This window comes from Staurois parvus, unplaced genomic scaffold (genome assembly GCF_062004578.1).
Source record: "Staurois parvus isolate SC_StPar_1 unplaced genomic scaffold, SC_StPar_1.0 ptg000475l, whole genome shotgun sequence".
Classification (NCBI taxonomy): domain Eukaryota; kingdom Metazoa; phylum Chordata; class Amphibia; order Anura; family Ranidae; genus Staurois; species Staurois parvus.
In genome coordinates this window covers 4158959-4185392 of record NW_028318271.1, presented here as the reverse complement: position 1 = coordinate 4185392, position 26434 = coordinate 4158959, and the positions used below count along the sequence as shown (strand labels likewise).

The window sequence follows — 26434 nt, the reverse complement described above, 5'->3', positions numbered from 1 at the left end:
ACAACAAAAGTCAGAGGCAATGCATCAAACTGAATATATGATGCATGCATGTGCATGATGATGTGCATCTTGATGCATTGGCAACAGTTATAAACAAGCCTTTGTCACTGGCATTTAAACCCTATCCACTCTAAATTCAAGAACACATTTAAAACACATCATTACATGTCAGTGTGTTAGTGCCTCTCAAATCGAATGTCAATGCACATAGGATGCGTGACAAAGCCCCTGCCTAACACTACAAAAAGCTTTCTTACACAAGAGTTTTGCTTTGTAATAAGGCCCCTTTGGGAAAGTATGTTATGTATGTTTGGGGTTTTAAGCTGCTATATAGAGATCATAGATTTATGTTAGTTTTCAAAAACGAATAGAACATTTAAAACAGTAGTGATACACTTCTGTCCCCAAGAACCCCTTATAGGAAATGTTTTCACAGACACACAGGTGAGATACTTTGTAATCCTTTTTGTAATGTTCTCTCATAGGTCCCTAATGAATGTAGCTGTGTCTCTACGTGACAATGAGGAAAACATGCAGTACTGGAGGCTGTCAGAGTTTTTAACTGGATGCTACTCATTCAGGGCATACTCTCTATCAGACCCGGCCTTTACTTTAGAGCTGAAGGTTATTTAACCACTTGAGCTCCAGAGGATTTACCCCCCTTAATGACCAGGCCTCTTTTTGCTACTCGGCGCTGCACTAATTCAACTGATAATTGCGTGGTCATGCAATGCTGCACCCAAACGAAATTTATGTCCTTTTTTTCACACAAATAGAGCTTTCTTTCGGTGTAATTTGATCACCTGTGCGCTTTTTATTTTTCACGCTATAAACAAAAAAAACCCAAAAATTTTGAAGAAAAACAATATTTTTTACTTTCAGCTATAAAAAATATATAGTAAACTCAAAGTTGGTTATAAATTTAGGCCAAAATGTATTCTGCTACATGTTTTTGGTAAAAAAAATCCCAAGGAGTGTATATTGATTGCTTTGTGTGGAAGTTATAGCGTCTACAAACTATGGTATAAATACTGCAATTTATGCCATTTTTCTGCTATACAGCGCTGCGCTAGTTTAACGGACAATTGCGCGGTCATGCAATACGGTACATAAATGAAATTTACATCCTTTTTTTCCCCACAAATTGAGCTTTCTTTTGGTGGTATTTGATTGCCTGTGTGGTTTTTATTTTTTGCGCTATAAAAAAAAAGGCTGACAATTTTGAGGAAAAAAAACAATATTTTGGACTTTTTGCTATAAAACATGTCCAGTAAAAAAAATGCAAAAATCAAATTTAGTCATAAATTTCTGCCAAAATGCATTCTGCGACATGTCTTTGCTAAAAATAAAACCCAATACGTGTAAATTAATTGGTTTATGTGAAAGTTATAGCATTTACAAATGGCGGGAAAGATACTGGGATTTTTAGTTTTTTTTTTATACTAATAATGGCGGCGATCAGCGACTTATGGCAGCGACCAGCGACTTATGGCGGGACTGCGGCGGACATTCTGACATTGGGGGGTACTGACATCCCCAAAAACACTAATACAGTGATCAGTGCAAAAAAAAAAAAACACTGACACTGTACTAATGGCACTGGGGAGGAAGGGGTTAACTTTATTTTGCAGGGAAGGGTTATCTGAGTGAGGGGAGTGTTTTACTAGGGGGCGGGGTGTGTGCTGGATGGGACAAGGCTGATCGAGAGAGAGAAACTCTTCTTTCTCAATCAGCTCGTCCTCGAGCTGTCAGGGAAGTGACAGACAGCACAGCTACTGCAGCTGTGCTGTCTGTCACTGTTTGCCGCCGATCGCCGGGAAACAGCCGGTAAAGACCGGCTGTGACCCGGCGACTGACATCCGCGGCGGTGATTGGCGGGACAGATTGGGCGGCGTCGCGCGTGCCCCCTATCTGTTTGCAAAACACGCGTTTTAAAACGTGGTTTTGCCTGCCAGTGCCACCCTGCCACCGTATTTCTACAGTGGCAGGGTGGCAAGTGGTTAAACAACTAAAGAAAGCTTTATTTGTTCTTACAGGACAGGTGTACCCATGGGTCGCATGCAGCCAAAGGTGGCTATGAATGTTAATTTTTCTTTGGAATTTTTTGTAAAAATGCATTTACATTTTTAGAAGTTTTATCTTCCAAGAGAAAAATCTCCCACTCTTCACAATCATGCCTTATTCATGTTATTTGTTTTTGTCAGCACTTAAATTTGCGAGCAACTATTTTCAAGGATGAAGCACACGAAGGACATTGAGAGTTGCTACTACTCCATCGAACCAGATATTGATGCATTCATTTATCAAAAACAGGGTAAAATATTGCACTAGTTTTATGTTCTCCTCTTTTACAATAAAATATATTACAAAAAAAAATAAAGTTTTATTGCTCAGATAGGTGCTTTATCTATATCAGTGATCGTTAACTTGTGATCTGTCTGACTTTTTCTACTCATCAACTATCCTTATTTGTAGTGTATTTTACGTGTGGCCCAAGACAATATCTCTTCTTCCAATGTAGCCAAGGAAAGATAAAAAGCTGGACACCTCTGCTCTACAAAAATAGGTAAATACACAGATGAAATACACATACTGTAGATTTTCCTCCTGTTATCTTGTGGACTCAAAGAGAAGTGGCATAGCATGAGTTGTCAACGCCCGGGGCAAGGCACGTAATTTGCACCCCCTAACGCACATAATTTTAGCATTCCCACAGCCAGAAGATTGTTCTTTTTCTATCATGGATGGTTCTTTGAGATTCAGGGGGCTGTTCTGCTGGGCTTTGGCTGTTGCTGGGGTGGAGGCCAGGGATTTTCCTTATTCTTAGTGCTGGACTTCTCTACCAAGGGAATGAGTCTGCGGATGTAGTTGTTTAGTCGTTTTGGGATTTATAAATAAAAGTTCCTGACTGACTTCCTGCAACTGTACAGCATCGTAAAATCATTTATTTTGCTACTGCTAGATGCCAGAGAGATTTGTCTCATGGTTCCCAGCTATGAGACTTTAAACTAATCTTGACGCTATCTCCTGGTCCCCATCTATGAGACTTTAACCACCCGGTAACCATGCTATAGCCAAATGACGGCTACAGTGCAATTACCCAGTTCTGGGAGGGTGTCACATGACGTCCTGCCAGAACGCGCCCTCCCGCACGCCCCCAGGGGTGGCCTTTTACCAAGTGATCAGCTGCGTCCAATGACACAGCAGATCACAGAGTAAATACTGTTGCCGGTTATCGGCAGCACTTTCCTAACGCTGTCACACCGTGAGGAAGGTACTGCCGATGACTGGCAGCTGTCATAGAGGAGATCGGCACTGATCATCAGGCCACTGATGATCAGTGCCCTGATGATCAGTTCCCTGCAGTGCCGCCCAGCAGTGCCATCCACCAGTGCCCAGCTGTGCCTCCCACCAGTGCCACCCATCAGTGCTGCCAAGCAGTTGCGCCCATTAGTGCGCAGCAGTGCCGCCCAACAGTGCCGAACAGTCAGTGCCATCAGTCAGGGCTGTCATTCAGTGCCGTCAGTCAGCAACGCACATCAGTGTCGCCCATCAGTGCCACCTATCAGTGACCATCATTGCTGCATATCGCTGCAGCATCATCAGTGCCTCCTCATTAATGCCCACCAGTGCCACCTCATCAGTGCATCCTATCAGTGCCGCCTATGTATGACACATCATCAGTGCCCCTCAGTGCTGCCTATCAGTGCAGCCTCAGCAACGCACATCAGTGAATTCTTCATTGAAGAATTTAATTTCGTCATATTTGTAAAGTTGAACGATTTGTTCTCGGAATTCATTTCGTATATTCGTTGCTCTGGATGAATTAAAAAAAAATGTATAGTTTTTTTGAAAGATTGCTATATATTAGTTTTTGGTTTTGATGTGTTAGGTGGATTTGTTATTCGTATATCAAAACTTTTTGATATGTTCGGACGTAGTGGCATAAATAATGCAAAATTCAGCAGCCCGAATTTTTCAAACCTAAGAATTGCATTCGACTGCGGATCTGAACTGACTAACTGAGATAATTACAAATTCAATTTAAATTACAAATTTACTCAAATACAAATTATCGAACAAATTTGAACAATTAATTCATTTCCCCATGGGTCCAAGTGCATCAAATGAAACAAATGCCTTTGTTAATTTCATTATAACTTTTCTTGAATTCGTTGAGATTACTATGTATGTCAGGGCTCCGGGTATGACCAGAGGTGTGTGGACTGACACAGAGAAACGCAGGCTTCAGGTATAGAGTAAACAAGACAATTTATTAAAGACTAAACAACACAAACGCAGTGCAAGGTAAACATAACACAGTGCAAACAACCCAACCTCCAACAGATAACCATATATACAAATCAAACGTAGTCGGGCAGGCCGGGTCGGTAGCAAACGGGCAAACAGGGTACCAGGAGCGAGCGGAAGAGTGGTCAGGAATAGCCGAGGTCAGGACAGGCGGAGTTCGTTCAGAGTCAGGATCAAAGCAGAGTCAGGATCAGGCAGGAAGCAGACAGGATGCAGGTACAGGGGCTCATGGGAAACATGCACCAAGGCACTGACTGCAGGCCTGGCCACTCCTTAAATACACCTCCTGCAATCAGCCTCAGGTGATGACTTGATTGCAGGAGTGAGCTTCTGGCTGCTGAGAGCACCCGCTGGCCAGCCCTGGTACTGCAGCCCACACGACAGGTGAGTCCCACCACCATTGGTGAGTCCATTCCTGACAATGTACTTTTGGAGATTTGTATACATCTGAATCTCCAAAAATCTAATTTTCATCTGAACGTAGATATGTTACCAAATGAAACACACACGCCTACTCATATCCTAACGCTTCTGCTGTTTGCAATTCTTCTAGCAATAACATACAAACAGACCCCTAGACTGTTCATTTGGAGCTGGAGTTAATAGACTGTTGCTTGAGCTACTGGCAGCCTCTGTACTGATTGGAAAAGAACTAGTTAAATTCAGAAGCCCCTGTGGTGGGAGCACTACACTTATGTGTATTTATTTTATTGGCTTCCATAACAACTAAATACCTACTCCCTACACAGTACTTGGCATAATTACTGCAATCAAATAAAGAGGTTCTCTTCCATTATTGTGAAGGCACGAAACCTGAGATTACTGAAAAAATTAAACCAGTACTTGTAAACAGCGGCTTATTTAGAAGGTAATACTTGACACTATATAAAATGTATTAAGATTAGCCCAAAGATTAATTTATTTTTATACATGATTTATCAGAGTGTGTTTCATTAAATATGTATGTTTTGTTAAGTCTGTTTTGCTAAAGTAGTAAACCTGTCAAAGCATGGTCACTTCCGTTAGCAGAAGCTCCAATTTTATAAACCTTCCCATGATTGCCATTTAAAGGAAACATAACTATGATTGCCTAAACTAAAAAATATTTAGCAAATCACCCTTTGTGCTTTATATTTTACTTTTATAAAAAAATAAATAAATAAATAATAATAATAATAAAAAAAAAAAAAAATATATATATATATATATATATATATACTGTATATATATAAAAAGAAAAATTAGGTTGATACAATGAAACAAAAATGAATAGTGGATTAAAGAAAAAAAATGTTCTCACTTTCTAGCTGCTGCGCCCCAGTAATTCCAGGCTGAAAATAGGTAAGTATACAGATCTCTCTTACATACTGCAGACAAGATATGTAGGAGGAGGAAGGAGGGGACATTTTTAAGAACAGATATAGTTATGCAGGAGTTCAACTTTAAATAAAATTTTGAAGGTTTACAGTGGCTGTAAAGGCAGAAGTTTTTTTCTTTTTTACCTTAATCCATTCTCTGCATTGTAACAAACCTTCAACGTTCAGCCTTCTCCCCCCCCCCCCCAGCATTCCCTTAACCATTTGCCGTCCAGAAGATTTACCCCCCTTCCTGACAAGGCCATTTTTTGTGATGCGGTGTTGCATTACTTTAATTGCCCATTGTGCGGTCATGCAATGCTGCACCCCAATGGAATTTATGTCCTTTTTTCCCACAAATACAGTAGAGCTTTCTTTCAGTGGTATTTGATCACCTGTGCGGTTTAATTTTTTTGTGCTATAAACAAAAAAAAGACCGACAATTTTGAGAAAAAACAATATTTTTGCTATTAAACATGTCCAGTAAAAAAATGTAAAAGATTAACTTTCAAAATACATTTAGGCCAAATTGTATTCTGTGATATGTCTTTTCTAAACAAAAATCCCAATACGTGTAAAACAATTGGTTTACATGAAAGTTATAGCGTCTACAAATGGCAGTATATATACTGGAATTTTTTTTATACCAGTAATGGCGGCAATCAGCGACTTGTAGCAGGACTGCAGGACTGCAGGACTGCGGCGGGCATTCTGACACTGGGTGGCAACTGACTAAATGTCACTGACATCCCCAGTGACACTAATACAGTGATCAGTGCTGATAAAAAGCACTGACACTATACTAATGACACTGGGCAGGGAGGGGTTTACATCTGGGGATATCAAAGGGTTACCTGTGTGCTTTGTGTGTTTTACTAGGGAAACATACTGCTTTGTATGGCTCTGCTATTGAGAGCAATACAAAGCAATGTGCAGGAGCTGACAGAGGAGAGATCTGTATTGCTTATATACAGACCTCTCCCCAGTCAGAGATACTCGGCAATCGCTGGGTGCCGGCAGGGAATCACCGGCCAAGACCCAGTGATTGACAGCTGTAGCCACCAACGGCAGTGTGGGTGGGGTGCACGCACCACACCAGCACCCCCTACCCAGAAATACAAAATCAGGAATATATACATGATTTTGTGCAGCCCTGCCGCCCTGTAGAAGTATTTCTGCTATAGGGTGGCGGGAAAGCGGTTAAACTTACTTGAGCCCGATCTTGATCCAGTGAGCAGCTCTCTGCCTCTTCATTGGCTCAATGAAAGCAGCAGGAGTCATTGGCTCAATGAAAGCAGCAGGAGTCATTGGCTCCTGCTGCTGTCAATCACAGACAGTGAGGATGGTTTTGGGGCAGGATCAAGACACGTTCTGTGTGTCAATGAACACACAGAGGCGGCAAGGGAGCGAGCACATACGAGTGCCCCCATAGTAAACCTGAAGCCTCGGCAGAGGACCCAATAAGAACGGGGCTGCTCTGTGCAAAACCATTACACCGAACAGATAAGCATAACATATTTGTGATTTACCAAAAAAAAAACAATGTAAGGTTCACTAGAGAGATCCGATTACACAGATTGCTGCATCACTAAAAAGAAAATCAACTCCAACTTTTCTTCCTGGCACAGAAAGACGGGTCTAGTTTTGTCAGTTATACAGAGGCAGGCAACTGTGATTTCTTATGAAAGATGGGGAATCACTGAAACTGAGTGTAAACGTTGAGCCCTGTATTAAATGTTAATTTGTAAAATAAAAATGTTATATTTAAAAAAAAAAAAGTCTATAATACCTTGAAAAAACATTAATTTTTTTTACTTCTGTGATTGCAGTCATTGTTGCAGTTCACTGTCTGAAAAGAAACCTTGTGTGCTCCTAACCAGATACTATATAAGGGGGGCTACAGCAACTGGAAGTCTAGCCACCGCAGGTGGCCATCCTGAAATTCGTATTACATGGTCAGTGTTTTGTTTCCTTTTTTTGTCATTTGCACTTCTCATTTGATGGATTAAACTATGTGGTCTCCTTTATTGGTCCCTATTTTGTGAGGGGCATTCACAGAGACCGCACTATGGGTGAGCCCCTAAGGTGATACGCATCAAGGATCCCTGAGTGCTGCATGCAGATGTGACTGGGAGTATCCTGACCTGGCCTGACCTGATCTGGGAGGTGAATGACCTGAATTATACCTATTGAGATAGGTTATATCTCAAATGCGTTTATACACACACTTCTGGTGAGTGCGCATTTCATTCATATTGAACACCTGCCACTGGAAGTAACCCTCCACGCACGCTTATCGGGATCATTCAGGATCCTCATGTGGGCAATACATCTGGGACTTTTTTGCACTTTATTCACCGATTGGTGACATAATTTATGCACAAATTTTATTTATTTATTTGTACATTTTATATTGGTTTATTCCCGCGAACGATCTAATATTGCTGGAAATCTATACCTACAGTTGTGTCCAAAATTATTCAACCCCCACTGAAATTGAGTGTTTTGGCCAGTTTGACATTGCTTTTGATCATTCAGTCATCTTGCTTACATTTACATTAAAGAGGCACTTGTAGGTCAGACAAATATAACATAACAGTTATAATGAAATAACCACAAATGTCTTTTCTGTGCTCACAGCATTATCAGTTTTATTCAACCCCCAAGTGACATTCAATCTTAGTACTTAGTACAGCATCCTTTTACAGTTATAACAGCTTTTAAACGTGAAGCATAGCTTGACACAAGTGTCTTGCAGCGATCTACGGGTATCTTCGCCCATTCTTCATGGGCAAAGGCCTCCAGTTCAGTCACATTCTTAGGCTTGCGCACTGCAACTGCTTTCTTTAAGTCCCACCAGAGGTTCTCAATCGGATTTAAGTCTGGTGACTGCGATGGCCACTCCAAAATGTTCCAGCCTTTCCTCTGCAACCATGCTCTAGTGGACTTGGAGGTATGCTTGGGATCATTGTCCTGTTGAAAGGTCCAACGTCTCCCAAGCCTCAGGTGTGTGACGGACTGCATCACGTTTCCATCCAATATCTCCTGGTACTGAAGAGAATTCATGGTACCTTGCACACGCTGAAGCTTCCCTGTACCTGCAGAAGCAAAACAGCCCCAAAGCATGATTGACCCTCCACCATGCTTCACAGTAGGCAAGGTGTTCTTTTCATCATAGGCCTTGTTCTTCCTCCTCCAAACATAGCGTTGATCCATGGGCCCAAACAGTTCTAATTTTGTTTCATCAGTCCACAGAACACTATCCCACAACTTTTGTGGTTTGTCCACATGGCTTTTGGCATACTGCAGTCGACTCTTCTTATTCTTTGGAGACAGCAAGGGGGTACGCCTGGGAGTTCTGGCACGGAGGCCTTCATTACGCAGTGTGCGTCTTATTGTCTGGGCTGAAACTTCTGTACCCACATCTGACAAATCTTTTCTCAGTTCCTCAGCAGTCACACGGGGACTTCTCTCCACTCTACGCTTCAGGTAGCGCACAGCAGTCGAAGTCAGCATCTTCTTTCTGCCACGACCAGGTAGCGTTTCAACAGTGCCCTTTGCCTTGAATTTGCGAATGATGCTTCCTAAGGTGTCTCTTGGTATGTTTAACATCTTTGCAATCTTCTTATAGCCATTGCCCTTCCTGTGAAGAGAAATCACCTCTTCTCTTGTCTTCCTGGACCATTCTCTTGCCTTCACCATGTTTGTAACCACACCAGTAAATGTCTAGAAGGAGCTGAGTATCACAGTCATTTTAAAGCTGCCTAATTGGTGCTTATTATGCTTGATTGCTGCTCGGTGACATCCACAGGTGTTTTCAATACCTGATGGAAAGCACCTGTATGAACCTCTGTTCTTCAGAGTGGTAGTCTTTAAGGGGTTGAATAATTGTGGCAATGAAGAAACCACATAAGAACCATTTACTACTGTATTACATAAACAATTGATGTCATTTTAGTTGCATTTGGGTAGTTACAACGTCCTTGTAGGATTTGATTCTGAATACAATTCCAAATGTACACTATAGTCCCTAAACCCCTTTACAGCATTGGGGGTTGAATAATTTTGGACACAACTGTATGTCCTGAGCACATGTTATTAACTTTCTCATGTTGCACTATTTTAAAGAGACTGCATTTTCTCATTTTCTTTTAATCTATTGACGAGATTTACTCTGTATATTTAATGTTTAGCGCTGCACCTTTATATTGAGATATATAACTTTTTATCTGCAACAAAATTCTGCCTAATGACTAAGTATCAGAGCAAAAAAAGCCTACTATAATAGACAGTGAGTACATAATCCTAGTGGAAAGAGAAGTAATATAATTTATTTTTAACATAGCACAATAGACACGATTTTGATGACATCCTTTTCTTTCACAACCATCAATGATACCTGCGTCCAGCAGAGCAAAACCACACATGCGAAAATGTACGGAGTAAATAACCTCAAATTCCTACCATTTAATCCACATGGTTTGTTTCCAGCATCCACTAGGTCTTGGCGATAACGTTGAGGCTCCTGCGCTTCTCTCTTGTACATTATGTGCTTACGCTGCTTTCCTGCTGCTGAAGTATTATGGAGAGGTTCGATAAAATAATCTCCATGGGGAAGACGGAAAAACCCAGCCTGGAAAAGACATTTATATTAAAAATGAAAATTACACTCAGAGCATGGAAGAAAGAAACTGATTTTATCAGAACAACATGTTAGAGGGTAAAAAACTGCAGTGTGCTCTTAGAAATTTATTTCAATTTTTTTTTATGTCAATCATATTTGTTTGGTTGCAGTATTATAATTTTACATCTCAGGTGATAAAGTGCAACTTTTAATTTTGAACAGAACTGGTCAGGATCAGAAGTTTTGCAAGTTGTTATTGCTGTTCGATTTTTCCTCTTCACGTCTTGCCCCGGAGATCTCGTGATGGGGAATCTCTCCATCGGAGATGCAGACAGCAACTAAAATCTATTTGCTGAGAATAATTAAAAAGTGTTTTAAAAATTGATTAATCATTTAAAATAACTATGAGCTGTGAGATAACTTTAACCTCCCTGGCGGTATGATTATTTCAGATTTTTGGTGCTGAAAGCGGTACCATTATTTTGCATGGAAATTTGGCGTTTTATATTGTAGGCCTGTAATTCTTAGGAATAACTCACTGAAATCTGTACGAACAAGAGTCTATTAAACATCCCGGGTATGATAAAATTTGAAACATGAAATCATAAATTATAATTTAATAAATAGTCATAAAAAATAATAATATAATAATAATAAATGTAATTCAATAATATAATCAAACAAAAAACACTGAAATTTGAAATATAGCGCCAAGTCCACACATCACTGAGCAAAGTCGCAAAATCGTTTTCAGTGTCTGATGACGAATTTCCCCACGAATCATTATCACTCAATTCTGCAAGTAGTTCTAATTTACTATCGCTGTTCTCTAGCTGGTCTAAAACCGATTTTGACCTAAAGGGACGCTTTTTGGACGCCATGGACATTTCTCAGTTTCCAGGTAGAAAGAACAGTAAAAATGAAGGCAGGGCACAGGACAAAGCACTCGGGACAAAATGTATGTGAAATGGTTTGCAACAGTAATGTTTTACTATGTGATTTTAGTGATTTTTGCGAATGTCACTTTTTGTCATTTTCAAATTTCCCGCCGTTCCGTCCCCTGTATGTCCCGACGCTCGCAGAGGACGGAACCCAGATGAGAGATGCCAGCATCCGCTGGATTACATTGCCGGGGACACTGCAGGGGGGACATCACGGGAGCGCAGGACAAGGTAAGTGACCGAGGGATCGCGGAGCAGCGCCGCATGATATTCCCGAGTGTAGCTCGGGGTTACCGCTTGTGGTACTGAAACTTTACCCCGAGCTACACTCGGGAATACCGCCAGGGAGGCTACTGTAACCACAAGCTACCCAAGCCAAATCTGACACTTCTCTCCTATATGTAAATATTTACTTTTTTTGCTAGAAAATTACTAATATCCCCCAAACACATATATTTTTAGGCAGATGCCTGGAGAATAAAATAGTGGGTGATGCTATTTTTTATGTCACACAATAATCGCACAATTTTTTTTTTTTTACACCATAATGAGTTTTAATACACAAAAACACAATATAATGTCCAAATGTTTGGTAAAATTTAAAAGATGATGTTGCAAATATCTATTGTAAATAGATACCTAACATGCCACACTTTAAAATTGCACACGCTCATGCAATGGTGACAAACTACAGTACTTACAAAATTTTCATAGGTGATGCTTTAAAAGCTTTTACAGGTTACCAGTTTAGAGTTACACAGGAGGTCTGTGGCTAGAATTATCGCTCTCACAATGTTCACACCAATATATCACATGTGTGGTGCAAACACTGTTTACATAATCATGCACGACCTTCATATGCATTCACCTCTCCCCTTAATCTTGGGGGGTTGCTTAATATTTTGAAAAATGTTATTGCTTATTTTATTTAATTTGTTTTATTTTTACACTGTATCTATAATTTTTTCATCACTTTTATGGCTACCACAAAGGATAGCCATAAAAATCCTTTCCTTATTTGTGATGTACATTTCCCTTCCATGTGCACCTTGCTGCAAAGGCCAGTCATGGGTTGGGGTGCTTGCCACTTTTTTGTATAGTTGGACAACCTGCGTGCAGGGACACACTGATGTCTTCACTGACATTGTGCTCTTGCTGGGTGTCATGTGCATCCTTGTGCCTTTAAGGAGGGGTGGGCTCCCTCCACGCATATCTGCCCTAATCTATAACTTTGTATATGGGCTCCCTCCGTGCATATCTGCCCTAATCTATAACTTTGTATATGGGCTCCCTCCACGCATACCTTCCCTAATCTATAACTTCTTATATGGGCTCCTACTGTGGAAACTCTGGAAATGTAGGGTTGCAGAATATACAGAGGTTCCTTGGCATGGCCATTGTGGATTACACATATATTTGCAAATGTGTGCAAAGAAAACTTTCTGCTTTTAATGTAAACTGTTAGACAGGGCCAATTTGGTTGTTTTGCATGGTAGCTGGTAAGTGTGCTGGGAAATCCTTTGTTTGTTTGTTTGTATTGTGCATTGCATTTCTATGTGCACCTTGCTGAAAATGCCAGTTATAGGTTGGGTGATTGCCACTTTTTTGTATCACAAGGGATGAACAATATCCCTTGTGATAGTTAGAGTGGTGACAGGTCCTCTTTATGGAGATATCTGGGATCTCTCCTCTGCCCTCCAAAGCATCAGATCAAACCCAGATAGGTTTGATCTAATGCTTTCACAGGTCGGTAACGATCTGTTTACATTAGACCAAAACCAGAAGTGACAAAATACTCATCGCTTCCAGTTTCTTTGACCATAGAGAGGATCGTGGATGTTCCAGTTCTCAAGCATCTCTATGATCAGCCAGCTTCAGTCCCAGGCTCCCTGGTAGGACAGGAGGGTCTGGGAGGCTGGCAGAAGGAGACAAGAGGTGGCCATTTTGTTGCCTGTAACAGCGATTCAGCGGCTAATTAGCCTGTGGAATTGCTTTTACATTAAAGCCCATTGCCAGCTGAAAAAAAAAGATACCGGTATAACCCCTTCAACCAAATGACATATGGGTATGTCATTGAGGCTGAAGTGATTTAAACAGAATAAACCAGTTAATTTAACCTACACAACCCCCAAAACGTATATTAATATATAGAAAATAGTATGGTAAAGAAAGTGTACCCTTTAAACCTCCAAGCACAATATTCCCCGCACAAATGTTCCTGAAAATGGCCATCCGGAAATAATTGGTGCTGCAATGACCACAGGCTGGGAACCATAGACAATCCAAGTAAAGAGAAGTCACAAGCACATCAAGGATTCCTCAAGAAGGTCCAAAGCTTTATTCTCGTGGTCACATAGTATAGCTAAGGCAACGTTTTGAAGCATGCAGTGCCCCTTCATCAGTCAGTGAGAAACCTCCGAAACACATTAGATTTTTATCATACATAGGTCAAAATAACTTTAAATGTGGACTTCATATGTTCTGTTGGGTGTTTCTCCTTGCATATTTATTTCCTATTCAACCAAAGAGAGCCATCATCCTGGTGCAGCCACTCAAGGGTAATAGTTCCCTCTACACTACTAAAGTTTTGACTTGATTACAGTTTAGGTTTGTTGTGTGAGTACACAATCCTAGTGACACTTGTCTTATGGAGTGAAACTAATGATTTGTGCTAGCTTCCCAAAGGCCAGTTGCACAAACATTACACAGTTGCAGTATTAAAACAAACCCGTTCATTGTCTAAACAGAGAAGGGAAAATTAGTGATTGGCTTGGTGATTGGCAAGGCCCTATTATATGAGGATAAGAACCTTCCTCCAACTAAACCTTACATAGAGTTTCTTTCTCCTGATCCTGATGGCAGAGCAGCAGGGACGCAAAAAAAAATTATAGTGTACTGCTAGGAAGGACTTTAAAATAACTGACATTCATTTCATATTAACCTAAAGCTATAATCACATTTGTGAATGGACACTAATTTTTGCCTTGGACTGCATACATCTTATGAATGTATACATGGGGATATGACCTCAAACTAGCAAGAGGAACATTTACAACTCATTTTGCAGATTTGTCCCAGCAGCTCCGCAGTCTCACAATACAATAACCAGACAGTGTCTTTTTGTGAGGTTTAATGCTTGTTAAACTTGGATGGGGTGGAGCCTTGGGATACTCCAAATTTAGTGCACCATGTAAGAGAGGACACTCTAATAATGACTTTACTCCTCAGGGTGGACCACTTTTGGGCTAGCAGTAAGTGGACATACAACTCAGGGGGCTCCAATTGTAGGAGCACTCCTAAGCCAACAACTCTGGAGCAAGCACTGAAAGAGTTAAGCAGCAATAGTCACCAGAATATCTCTCTCTCTCTCAGGCCTTTACTCACCTTGTCCCATGTCTCTGTGTACTTGGAGGCTTCTACCATGAGTCCCCAGACTAGATCCTCAGTAAACTCCATCCGAACTTACTTCAACAACTCTCAGAGACAGCCCCCCAGCTCTCCCTGAGCTGGGAACTTGATGAAAGTCTTTGGGAGAACTCCTGCAGACTTCAGCAAAACTGCCCAGAAGAGCAGCAGCCCTTTAGGCTGGGTCTTCTCCTGGACAAAAACCCTTCTGTTCCAGGCCCTAGACTATTTATACTATCCACAGCCCCCCTATTGGTCATTCTCTTCCCCAAGAATTGGCTGAAGTTGTATAAATATGCCTCTTTAAGCCCACTACATTCTAGAAGTCACTAGTGTAAATCTTCAGTAGAAGGTGCTTGTGTTTTTTTTCCAACAAACTGGGACCAAACCTTTAGCAGCTTTTAAAAGGTGAAAGACTATGCTTTTCTTATAAATCCTAATCGGGATGGGGGCAGCGTGTAACAAACATTGTGCCGAATAATCATTTATTTGTACTAAAGTAATATCTAAGATCAATTTTCTGACCTCCATCCAGAATGATCTAAGCCTGGGGTGTTCTTACCATATATGAATGTGCAAACCCTGCTGCCCACAGTCTCTCCAACACCTGTCCAAGACACATTGGTACATCAGAACCACCAACTTTGGGACTCTGTACAAACCTGTTCAGACTTTATTATTCATCTCCTGTGTCTTTACACAGACAAAGATTGTGGGTCAGATCAAGGACTGTACCACTTTGCACTTTAGAAAATGTACACCCAAGCTCTGTGTCCCATTCTCCAAAAAACCTGAGACTTATATGTGAACCACAAGAATTCAATAATGGAAATTGATAAGAAATAGGGATAACAATCCCTTATCAGTTGGATGCTTTAGCCAGAGAGATTAGAATCCTGTAAGGGATACTACCATTCTAACTTCCCTCAGATGCAAGGCAATAAAAAGTAATTGTCCATGTCTCAAGGCATCTAAAGGGAATTTTTCATAGTCCTCTCTGAGTACTCCTAATGGGTGTAATTTTCCAGAAAAGGTCAATTTAGGACAACTAGTGACATCATCCGCTGCCCACGAACTAGAAAAGTAAGAGATTCACAAGGAGGGAACCATAGAACGCCACCCAACAGGAGAAGAGGAGATATACACTATATTTCCAAAAGTATTGATATACCTGCCTTTACATGCACATGAACTTTAACCACTTGCCCTCCAGAGGATTTACCCCCATTCCTGACCAGGCCTTTTTTTACTATACGACGCTGCTTTACTTTAACTGACAATCGTGCAGTCATGCAACGCTGTACATAAATAAAATTTATGTCATTTATGTAATGTTTTTCCAACAAATAGAGCTTTCTTTCAGTGGTATTTGATCATCTCTGTGTTTTTTATTTATTGCGCTATAAACAAAAAAAGCCCATCAATTTTGAAAAAAAAAACAATATTTTTAACTTTTTACTATAAAGCATTGCAAAAAAAAATCTAAAAAATTAAATTTCTTCATTAATTTAGGCCAAAATGTATTCTGCAACATGACTTTTGCTTAAAAAAAATCCCAATACATGTAAATTAATTGGTTTACGTGAAAGTTATTGCATTTACAAATGGCGGTATATATACTGGAATGTTTATGTATTTTTTTTTATAGAGTAATGGCGGCACTAATACAGTGATCAGTGCTAATAAAACTGTACTAATGACATTGGGCAGGAAGGGGTTAACATCTGGGGCAATCAAAGGGTTAACTGTGTTCTGTTTTACTAGGGAGACATGTTGCTTTCTCTCTCTCTGCTGTGAAGCATGTCTGTGCTCCCCTCTCAGCTTTAGCAGCGATCACCAAGTGCTGGCCGAGAATTGCCAGCCAGGACCCAATGATTGACATCCACTGCAACCAATAGCAGCGTGGGTAGGGCAGAGCGAACCCCCTTCCCAGAACTTCAAAAGCATGTACAGGTGATTTTTCACAGAGCAGCAGCCCTGTAGCAGTATATCTGCTATAGGGCAGTAGGTAAGTGGTTAATGGCATCCCAGTCTTAGTCCGTAGGGTTCAATATTGGGTTGGCCCCACCCTTTGCTGCTATAACAGCTTCAACTCTTCTGGGAAGGCTGTCCACAAGGTTTAGGAGGGTGTCTATGGGAATGTTTGACCATTCTTCCAGAAACGCATTTCTGAGGTGAGGCACTGATGTCAGACAAGAAGGCCTGGCTCACAGTCTCCGCTCTAATTCATCCCAAAGGTGTTCTATGAGATCAGGACTCTGTGCAGGCCAATCAAGTTCCTCCACCCCAAACTCGCTCATCCATGTCTTTATGGACCTTGCTTTGTGTACTGGTGCGCAGTCATGTTAGAACAGGAAGGGGCCATCCCCAACCTGTTCCCACAAAGTTGAGAGCATGAAATTGTCCAAAATGTCTTGGTATGCTGACGCCTTAAGAGTTCCCTTCAATGGAACTAAGGGGCCAAGCCAACCCCTGAAAAACAACCCCACACCATAATCCCCCCTCCACCAAACTTTACACTTGGCACAATGGAGTCAGAAAAGTACCTGTTCTCCTGGCAACCGCCAAACCCAGACACGTCCATCGGATAGCCAGACAGAGAAGTAAGATTCGTCACTCCAGAGAACACGTCTCCACTGCTCTAGAGTTCAGTGGTGGTGTACTTTACACCCCTGCATCTGACACTCTACATTGCATTTGGTGATGTAAGGCTTGGATGCAGCTGCTTGGCCATGAAAACCCGTTCCATGAAGCTCTCTACTAGTGATGGGTTTCATATTCGAGTCAACCGTAAAATATGCCCCTTTTGAGATTTTTTTTAACAAAGACATGTAGCAGAATACATTTTGGCCTAAATTTATGAAGAAAATGTGACTTTTTTAAACATTTTTAATTGGATATGTTTTATAGCAGAAAGTAAAAAATATTATTTTTTTCAAAATGTTATGTCTTTCGTGTATACAATAAAAAAATTTAAAAAAACCAGTGGTTATCAATTACCACCAGAAGAAAACTCTTTGTGTGAAAAAAAATATTTTTGTTTGCGTACAACATTGAATGACCTCGTAATTACCAATTAAAGTAGCACAGTGCTAAATAGCAAAAAAATGGCCTGGCTGTGAATGGAGTAAAACCTTCTGGAGCTGAAGTGGTTCAGTTCAGGTTTCATTAAAGTTAGGTAAAATTTACAAGAGGGACACAGAAATAACAATCTGATGGGTTCTAGCCTCCCCCTACTCTGGCTGGATTTCCACTTTTAGCCCTGGTTCACACTGATGTGGTGTGGAATTTGCAGCATTTTCTGTGCGAATTCCACACCGCATCAGAATCGCACCCCGTTCATACAAACCGTTGTGGGTGTGTATGTTAAGTTAACAACACCCTGAAAGCGGTCCGCAAAATGCGATGCAATGTGCAGAATCGGATCACATAGGTGTGAATACCCATGAGATCCGATTCTAGTGCAGACCCGAAAAAGGTCCTGCGCCTTTTTGGTGTGGGTGTGGTACGATTAGAGCCATACAAAATGTATGGCTCCAATCGCACCGCACACAAATCGCATATGATATGCACAGTAATGTGGTGCGGTTCCTGTTCAAATCACATGCGATGTACTGCACCGCATATGTATAGACCCAGGGTAAGACTTTCATTTTTAAAGATTTTTTTCTGAAGAGTATATTTTCTAAAGTGTATTGAAACCCCAAAATTCTACTACCTTGCAGCCTAGCAGCCCTTTGATGCAGTGGATGTTCTGCATTTGGTTTTGTATTTCAGGCTTTGTTTTCTTGATTTTCACCTGTAGTATTGGTATTCTACCAGTAACACACTTCCCATCAGTTTTAAAGACCTAGGAAGGAAGATTTTGTTTTGGGTTTACAGTAGTTATGCTTTGAGTAGGAGGTCTGAGGATCTGTGACAGTTTTACGGCTCATTCACACCAGCAGTTGAAGTCACAGTTGAGTCGTGTTTTTACAACCCCCTCAACCACTACCCCCTTTAGCTGCAGAGGCAGCAATTGGGGGTGTATATGTGCCATTACAAGGATTATACCCACTATAAGTTTTGGCGGGTGAAGCGCTCACCCAACGCAACCTAATGAAGTGAATTGGGCCAGCCTGCAAGCGCCCTACAACCATATGCAATGTACGTTACAACGATGCGCTAGTGTGGGGATCAAGAGGTGAACTAAATGCAATTTCTCCTGCGCTCCGGGACCCAAGCCGGAGGTGAGTAGATCAAATCCCAACAAAGCAACCACCGGGGCATACAAGGTCGTGCAGCTCCAAACCAAGGCTGGGGAAGCCCGAACAGAACTGTGAAGTAAAACAAGGAGAAGGGCAGCAACCTTGTGCATTACCTCAGTAACCAAAATTTATTTAGTAAAAGAATGGTACTCACAAACAGCGAATAAAAACAGACATGTAAGTCCTCCCAGGGACTTCAAAGGCAGGAGGCCAGTGCGAATCCCATCATGGGGGTAGCCACTCAGTACAGCTGACGCGTTTCGAAGGTCATGCTCTGAGGAAGAAGGCATGACCTTCGAAACGCGTCAGTGGTACTGAGTGGCTACCCCCATGATGGGATTCGCACTGGCCTCTTGCCTTTGAAGTCCCTGGGAGGACTTACATGCCTGTTTTTATTCGCTGTTTGTGAGTACCATTCTTTTACTAAATAAATTTTGGTTACTGAGGTAATGCTCAAGGTTGGTGCGCTTCTTCTTGTTTTACTTCACGATCAAGAGGTGAAAGCAGGTGGTTAGGATGCAGTACAACACCTCCTGACTGCCTGCCAAATGCTCCCAGTAGAGTGATCCACTCTTCAGAGAGTGTGAACGAACCCTTAATGAGTTTCTACCACAAAAACTGCCCCATTTTTATAAGACAGGAGGATGAATGTAGCATTCCCTAGTATGTCTTCAGGGAATGTTCATAGATTATTTGTACTGCTTTTCTTGTAAAACGTGCCATCAATAACAAGTCCATATGATGCCATCATGAGAGAGCAGTTAGTATGTATTGTGCATTCTTCAGACCATGAGATTCTTTATCTTCTCTTCAGCATTTCTCATTTGGCCTAATCACGATTGTTTGTCTTGCAATGACTGAAACCGTACATTGTCAAGTCAAGGCTAATTCCCTATTCCTCATACTCATGAATTAAATAAGTATAACATATGAATTCAATAAATACATTGATTAAGGGCTGGACTACCTAGATGTTTTTAAAGCAGTATTAACTACAAAACCAAAAATGTAATACATTGCAGCATACCAATCCTTTAGATGTGGTGGCTGCATTCATTTTCTTTTTTAGGTTTTTTTTTTCCCCTCTGTTTTCACCTGGTGATTTAGCCAGTAACAACGCCTCTTGTATTAGAGTACTTCCACTCTGGATGAAGGAGCACAGCGGGTCTCTTTGGATAGCAGCATTGCCAGTCCAGAGGGAGGAGAGTGTTAGAAGTACTAGCAGATTTAAATATACTATCAAACTGAAGCCAAACTTCAGCTAATACTTTCTAATCAGTTACAGCAAACCGTTTTGTTTTCCTTTTTGTTGGAATAAAAGTTTTACATAAATAAATAAAAACTGATCATTGTAAGCACAACTGCTAGTGTTAAATGGTTTGTCTCATCTCTGTAACAGATACAGTTGTGTTCAAAATAATAGCAGTCAGACATCACTAACCTGATCAATCACTGTTTTTGGTAGAAGTGATATTTCTACATGGCAAATAATTTACTAGCAGGTGTAGTAGAGTAAAAGAAATCCAACAGACCCAACAGTCATGACATGCATGCTGCTGATTCTGTGTAATTGAATCACTAATTGAAAGGGGCATGTTCAAAATAATAGCAGTGTGGAGTTCTATTAGTGAGGTCATTCATTCTTTGAAAAACAGGTGGCAATTATTGCCCTTATTTAACCATTTCAATACCGTGCAATTTTCCCCCTTCCTGCCCAGGCCATTTTTCAGGTTTCAGCGCTCTCACACTTTGAATGACAATTGTGCGGTCATACAACATTGTACCCAAACTAAAATTTTATAATTTTCTTCACACAACTAGAGCTTTCTTTTGGTGGTATTTAATCACCGCTGGGGTTTTTATTTTTTGCTAAATTAACAAAAAAAGACCAAAAATTTTGAAAAAAAACACGTTTTTCTTTGTTTCTGTTATAAAAGTTTACAAATAAATAATTGTTCTTCATAAATTTAGGCCGAGATGTATTCTGCTACATGTCTTTGGTGAAAATAACCCAAATTAGGATGTATTATTTAGTTTGTAGGAAAGTTATAGAGTTTACAAACTATGGTATAGATCTGAAAATTGATCAATCCTGAAGTACTGACGGCCAATCTAATATCTTGAGGTCCAAGAATGTCAGAACAATACAGATATCCCCCAAATGACCCCTTTTTGCAGAGTAGACAGTCCGACGTACTTCATAAGAGGAATGGCGAGTTTTTTGAAGTTGTATTTTTTTTGTCATAATTTTTCGGAAAATAAAAAAATTTAAAAAATGATTTTCACTATTTTTTTTTTTACATACTGTCACCAGTGCAGTACAGCATCATAATATAACTGGCATGGCGGTGAACAGGGACACTGACTGGTGACAGTATGAAAAAAAAAAATATATATATATTTTTTTATTTTTTTATTATTTTTAATTTTTTATTACATATTTTTTATTTTTTTTAAGATTTTTTTTTCATATTTTACTATGACCAAAGTAATACAATGTTACCATAGTAACATTGTACTACTTTGGGGAAGTGATCAGTATTTTTTTTTTTTACATTATTTGCTTATAGCAAAGAATTACTTTGCTATAAGCAAGCATTTACCTGAATGAAATCGACTCATTCAGGTTTTTTTTTTTTGTGCTTAGCTGTGATTTGGTCACAGCTAATCACATGACATGTGCATGTGATTAGCTGTGACCATTCACAGCTAGGCAGTAGTATACAATGGATGGCATGAATGAAGCCATCCATTGTATACAACTGTCACGTGACCTGCTGTGATTGGTCACAGCAGGTCACATGGTACCAGCAATGGGGGCCGGTACTCAGATCTGTCATCGGCCGTGTCCGAGGTACACGGCCGGTGACAGATCGCGCCGCTGCGAGGCTCTGCATTAGCGCAAACTGCGCAAGTGCGGGTGCACGCCAAATGGCGTGCACCCGGAATGCCGCAGCACTTTTGAAGCCGCCAAACGGCCATTGGCCGGGCGGCTAATGGTTAAGGAAGGAAGGCAGCAAATGTTGTACATGCTGGTTACAGTGCATTTCTCTCTGAAATTCTGAGGAAAATGGGTAGTTCCCGACATTGTTCAGAAGAACAGCGTACCTTGATTAAAAAGTTGATTGGAGAGGGGAAAACATATAAAGAAGTGCAGAAAATGATAGGCTGCTCAGCTAAAATGATCGCAAATGCTTTAAAATGGCAACCAAAACCTGAAAGACGTGGAAGAAAGCGAAAAACTACCATTCAAATGGATAGAAGAATAGCCAAAATGGCAAGGACTCAGCCAACAATCAGCTCCAGGAAGATCAAAGAAGGTGTAAAGTTCCCTGTGAGTACTGTTACAATTAGAAGACGCCTATGTGAAGCCAAGCTATCTGCAAGAAGCCCCCGCAAGTCCCACTGTTGAAAAAAAGACGTGCTGAAGAGGTTACAATTTGCCAAAGAGCACATTGACTGGCCTAAAGAGAAATGGCGCAACATTTTGTGGACTGATGAAAGTAAGATTGTTCTTTTTGGGTCTAGTGGCCGGAGACAGTTTGTCAGACGACCCCCAAACACTGAATTCAAGCCACAGTACACAGTGAAGACAGTGAAGCATGGTTGGGCAAGCATCATGATATGGGGATGTTTCTCATACTACGGTGTTGGGCCTGTTTATCGCATACCAGGGATCATGGATCAGTTTGAATACATCAGAATACTTGAAGAGCTCATGCTGCCTTATGCTGAAGAGGAAATGCCCTTGAAATGGGTGTTCCAACAAGACGACGACCCCAAACACACCAGTAAACGTGCAACATCTTGGTTCCAGACCAACAAGATTGATGTTATGGAGTGCACAGCCCAATCCCCGGATCTTAATCCAATAGAAAACTTGTGGGGTGACATCAAAAATACAGTTTCTGAGGCAAAACCAAGAAATAGAGAAGAACTGTGGAATGTAGTCCAATCATCCTGGGATGGAATACCTGCTCACAGGTGCCAGAAGTTGGTTGACTCCATGCAACACAGATGTACAGCAGTTCTCAGAAACAGTGCTTATACAACCAAATATTCATTAAGTGATTCAAAGGAAAGCAAAATCTTCAAACATTTTTCAGTTTATATAGTGAATGTTTGAGTTTGTAAAGAAGAATACAAACACTGCTATTTTTTTGAACAGTCTAATATTCACTTTTCTTAATTTTTTTAGAGGAACAACACAAATTTGATCTATTTTTCTTCATGTTTTGATTTGGAATAGAATGTGTAGTGTTCCCAATGCATTTGCGTGTATGGAAATAAAAGCTATTAGAAGGATTTTGAGCTTTATTCACTTTTTTCAAAACACTGCTCTTATTTTGAACACAACTGTACATTCAGATGGAGAGCTTGTTTTTTGAAAAACAACAGACTCACTGGCTGGATCACCAGATGGAAAAATAGAAGAAAGTAAGCCTAAAAAGAAAATGAATGCAGCCATCACATCTAAGAAATGGTAAGGTACAATATAATAAATGGTTGCTTTTGGGTTTAATACCACTTTAATCGTAGGCCACTGAGTGTATTAAAATGAACCGAAAAGGATCTAAAATGTGTCTAAAATAACAATGTGGATAGAGCAAGTCCTATGAGTCCAGGTCATGGGACATACCATGCAAAGGACCTCAAATCATTGACAAATTGGAGCCAAGCCCTCTATCTTTCTAAATCTAAAACTCTCCGGAAGTAGAAGATCTAGCATTGGACTTTGTTATGCCTATTGATTTAGAAATAATTGTGGTCCTAGTTATGATACTGTAATCATACTTATATTGTATTATGTTTATTAAGAGAAACAAAAGTTAAAATTGGAAACAAAAGTGTTACTCTACTCTGTATACTGTACATACAAGTGTATTCTTCAGGTTACGCAATTTATCATGGCACCTAAATTAAGGCTAGTCTCCAGCTTTACTTTCACTTTAAGCAAGTGGAGATCACTAAAGTAGTAATGTCTACTTGCAGTTTCCAAGGACATCATTCAGGTATGGTGTACACAGTACATAGTTACATATGTCCAAGCTGGACCAATATGAAATAACAGACCAGTATGGTGCCCCAATCTGTACTGTATACCAAACCAAACCCCAAAGAAAAAGGTTGGACTAATCAGCCAGTAATTAATGTTGTGTGTGGCTGGCAACCAGCAACACACATTATGTCTCTTGCAGATTGTTGTTTGACATAATGTGTGCTGCTGGTTGCCAGACACACACAGCATTAATCACTGGCCAATCTGACCCTATTTAAATCCATATGCTAGCAAAAGGGATAGGTTATGACAAAGAAGGAGTGTCCTTTGAAATGGGTTACTGCTCCCCTTGCACCATCCTCTCCCATTGGTGTGTAGAGGTTCCACGAGACAGTGATAGCGGTGCTGGAAGCTGGCCATTGGTGGTCTGTGACAGCTCTTAGATCCGAGTTCCCTGATATGCCAGCCAGGGAGTTAGATTGGCCGATGTCTTATTACAGCTTGATGGTACCTCTATCTTATTGGATTCACCACCTGAACCAATTGCCAGGAGTCTTACATATGAGTTTGCTATTTTGCTTTATTGAGTACATTTTTACTATATTGCTAACGAGGATCCCATGCTGCTCTTCCTTTGTTTCTCATGACTTCCATTAAGGTGACTCTTAACATGTTAACTCTTCATACTCAATGTGAAAGTGACCCAAGTTGTAGACTAAATGTGTGATAGTTCCAGTTACTTGCAATGCACCCCTTTATTGGACTTCAGACCAAGCAAAAGCAAAGTTTACTTGTATCAAAGTGCAACATTACAAAAAAGTACAAAAACAGATATGAGAGTCTAGCAGAACTTCAAGAAAACAGTCAACATCTTAAGTCCCAAGTCCCTATTCCTAACCAGGCTATGTGCTACCCCAGCATTAATCATGTACCTGGCGATGGAGGCCAATGGAGAAAGGGCTTCCCTTGCGGCTAAGTTCCAGACTCCCCTGAGAGTTTTTTTCAGGAACAGCTGGCTTGAGTAGGGAGATGTGGAAAACTGGATAGATCTTGTATGATTCCGGAAGAAACAGCTCAAATGCCACTGGATTGATTTCCCTCTTGATCTGGAAAGGGCCAATGTACCTTGGTCCCAACTTATGAGACGGGCAAGGGAGTTTTAGGTTGGCAGTTGATAGCCAAAGTTTGTCTCCGATCTTCAGAGGAGGGTTTCCTCTCCATTTCCTGTTATAGTGCCTCTTATAATCAGCCTGGGATTTCTGTATAGACTCTTGGAGAACTGTACAGTTGTTCTGTATCATGGAGAGTCTGTCCTGTACTGTGGGTACCGAAACTTCAGAAATGCTGTCTGGTATGCAGGAAGGGTGGTTTGTGGCAGAATGGACTGAGTTGTTGTAGGCAAACTCCGCCAATGGGAGTAGGGATGCCCAATCATCCTGAAAAAAAGTAGAGAAGCACTGTAAGTATTGCTCCAAAGTCTGGTTCATTCGCTCCGTTTGCCCGTTACTCTGGGGATGGTAGGCGGACGATAGGCAGAGTTCCACCTTCAGGGCCTTGCAGAGGGCTCTCCAGAACCTGGAAGTGAACTGCACCCCTCAGTCTGAGACAATATTACTGAGCAGACCATGTAACCTGACAATCTCTTTGATGAAGGTCAGTGCAGTCTCTGGTGTAGATGGAGTACCCACCATTGGTAAGAAGTGGGCCATCTTGGATAGCCAATCCACTACTACCAGCAGAATGGTAGTAAACCCCTCAGAGGGCAGTAAGTCCAAAATGAAATCCATTGCGACCATCTCCCAGGGATGATCAGGAATGGGCAGGGGCCTCAGTAACCCCCAGGCCTTGGTTTTCTCTCTCTTGTTACGTAGACACACTGTGCACGATTTCACATAGGTTCTATAGTCTTGATTCAAGTTGGGCCATCAAAAGGATCACTGGATTAGTTCCATTGTTTTACGAGCTCCAAAGTGTCCAGCCAGTTAATGATCATGGAAAGCTCTGAAAACTTGAGATTTTACTTCTTGTGGTACAAAGATCTTATCCTTGTGCCAAAGAAGACCATCCTGCCTTCCTAAAGAATCTTGTTTGGGTTCAGGACAGTGCAGAGGCTTGCTTGATTGAAGACTTTAGGCTGGGTTGAATCAGCAAAAAATTTTGGGCCGACAAGATTGTGTTGGGGGGAGAAACATCCTCTGGGTCTGGGAACATACAGGAAAGAGCAACCGCCTTCCCATTCTTGTATCCTGGGCGGTAGGTTATGTGGAAATGAAACCTGGAGAAATATAAAGCCCATCTAGCCTGCCGAGATCTTAGGCACTTGGCAGATCTTAGATACTCCAGATTTTTATGATCCGTGAAAATCATAATAGGGTGGTTGACTCCTTCCAAGAGGTATCTCCATTCTTCGAAGGCTATCTTGATCGCTAAAAGTTCCCTATCACCCACATCGTAGTTCCTTTCAACTTGGCTCAGTTTCCTAGAACAAAAGGCTATTGGGTGAAGCAGAGCCTTTGGGCCCTGGCACAGAGAGTACGGCTCCTGTAGCAACT

General features: G+C 40.9%; 1 protein-coding gene across 1 annotated transcript in view; it reads right to left on the bottom strand.

The window, feature by feature from the left end:
- Nucleotides 1-26434, bottom strand: part of ADAMTS12 (ADAM metallopeptidase with thrombospondin type 1 motif 12) — a 696444-nt gene that overhangs the window by 394075 nt on the left and 275935 nt on the right. Inside the window, exon 3 of the mRNA XM_089689453.1 lies at nt 10131-10299. Coding sequence (XP_089545579.1) covers nt 10131-10299 — 169 coding nt within the window. The remainder of the gene's footprint in view (nt 1-10130; nt 10300-26434) is intronic.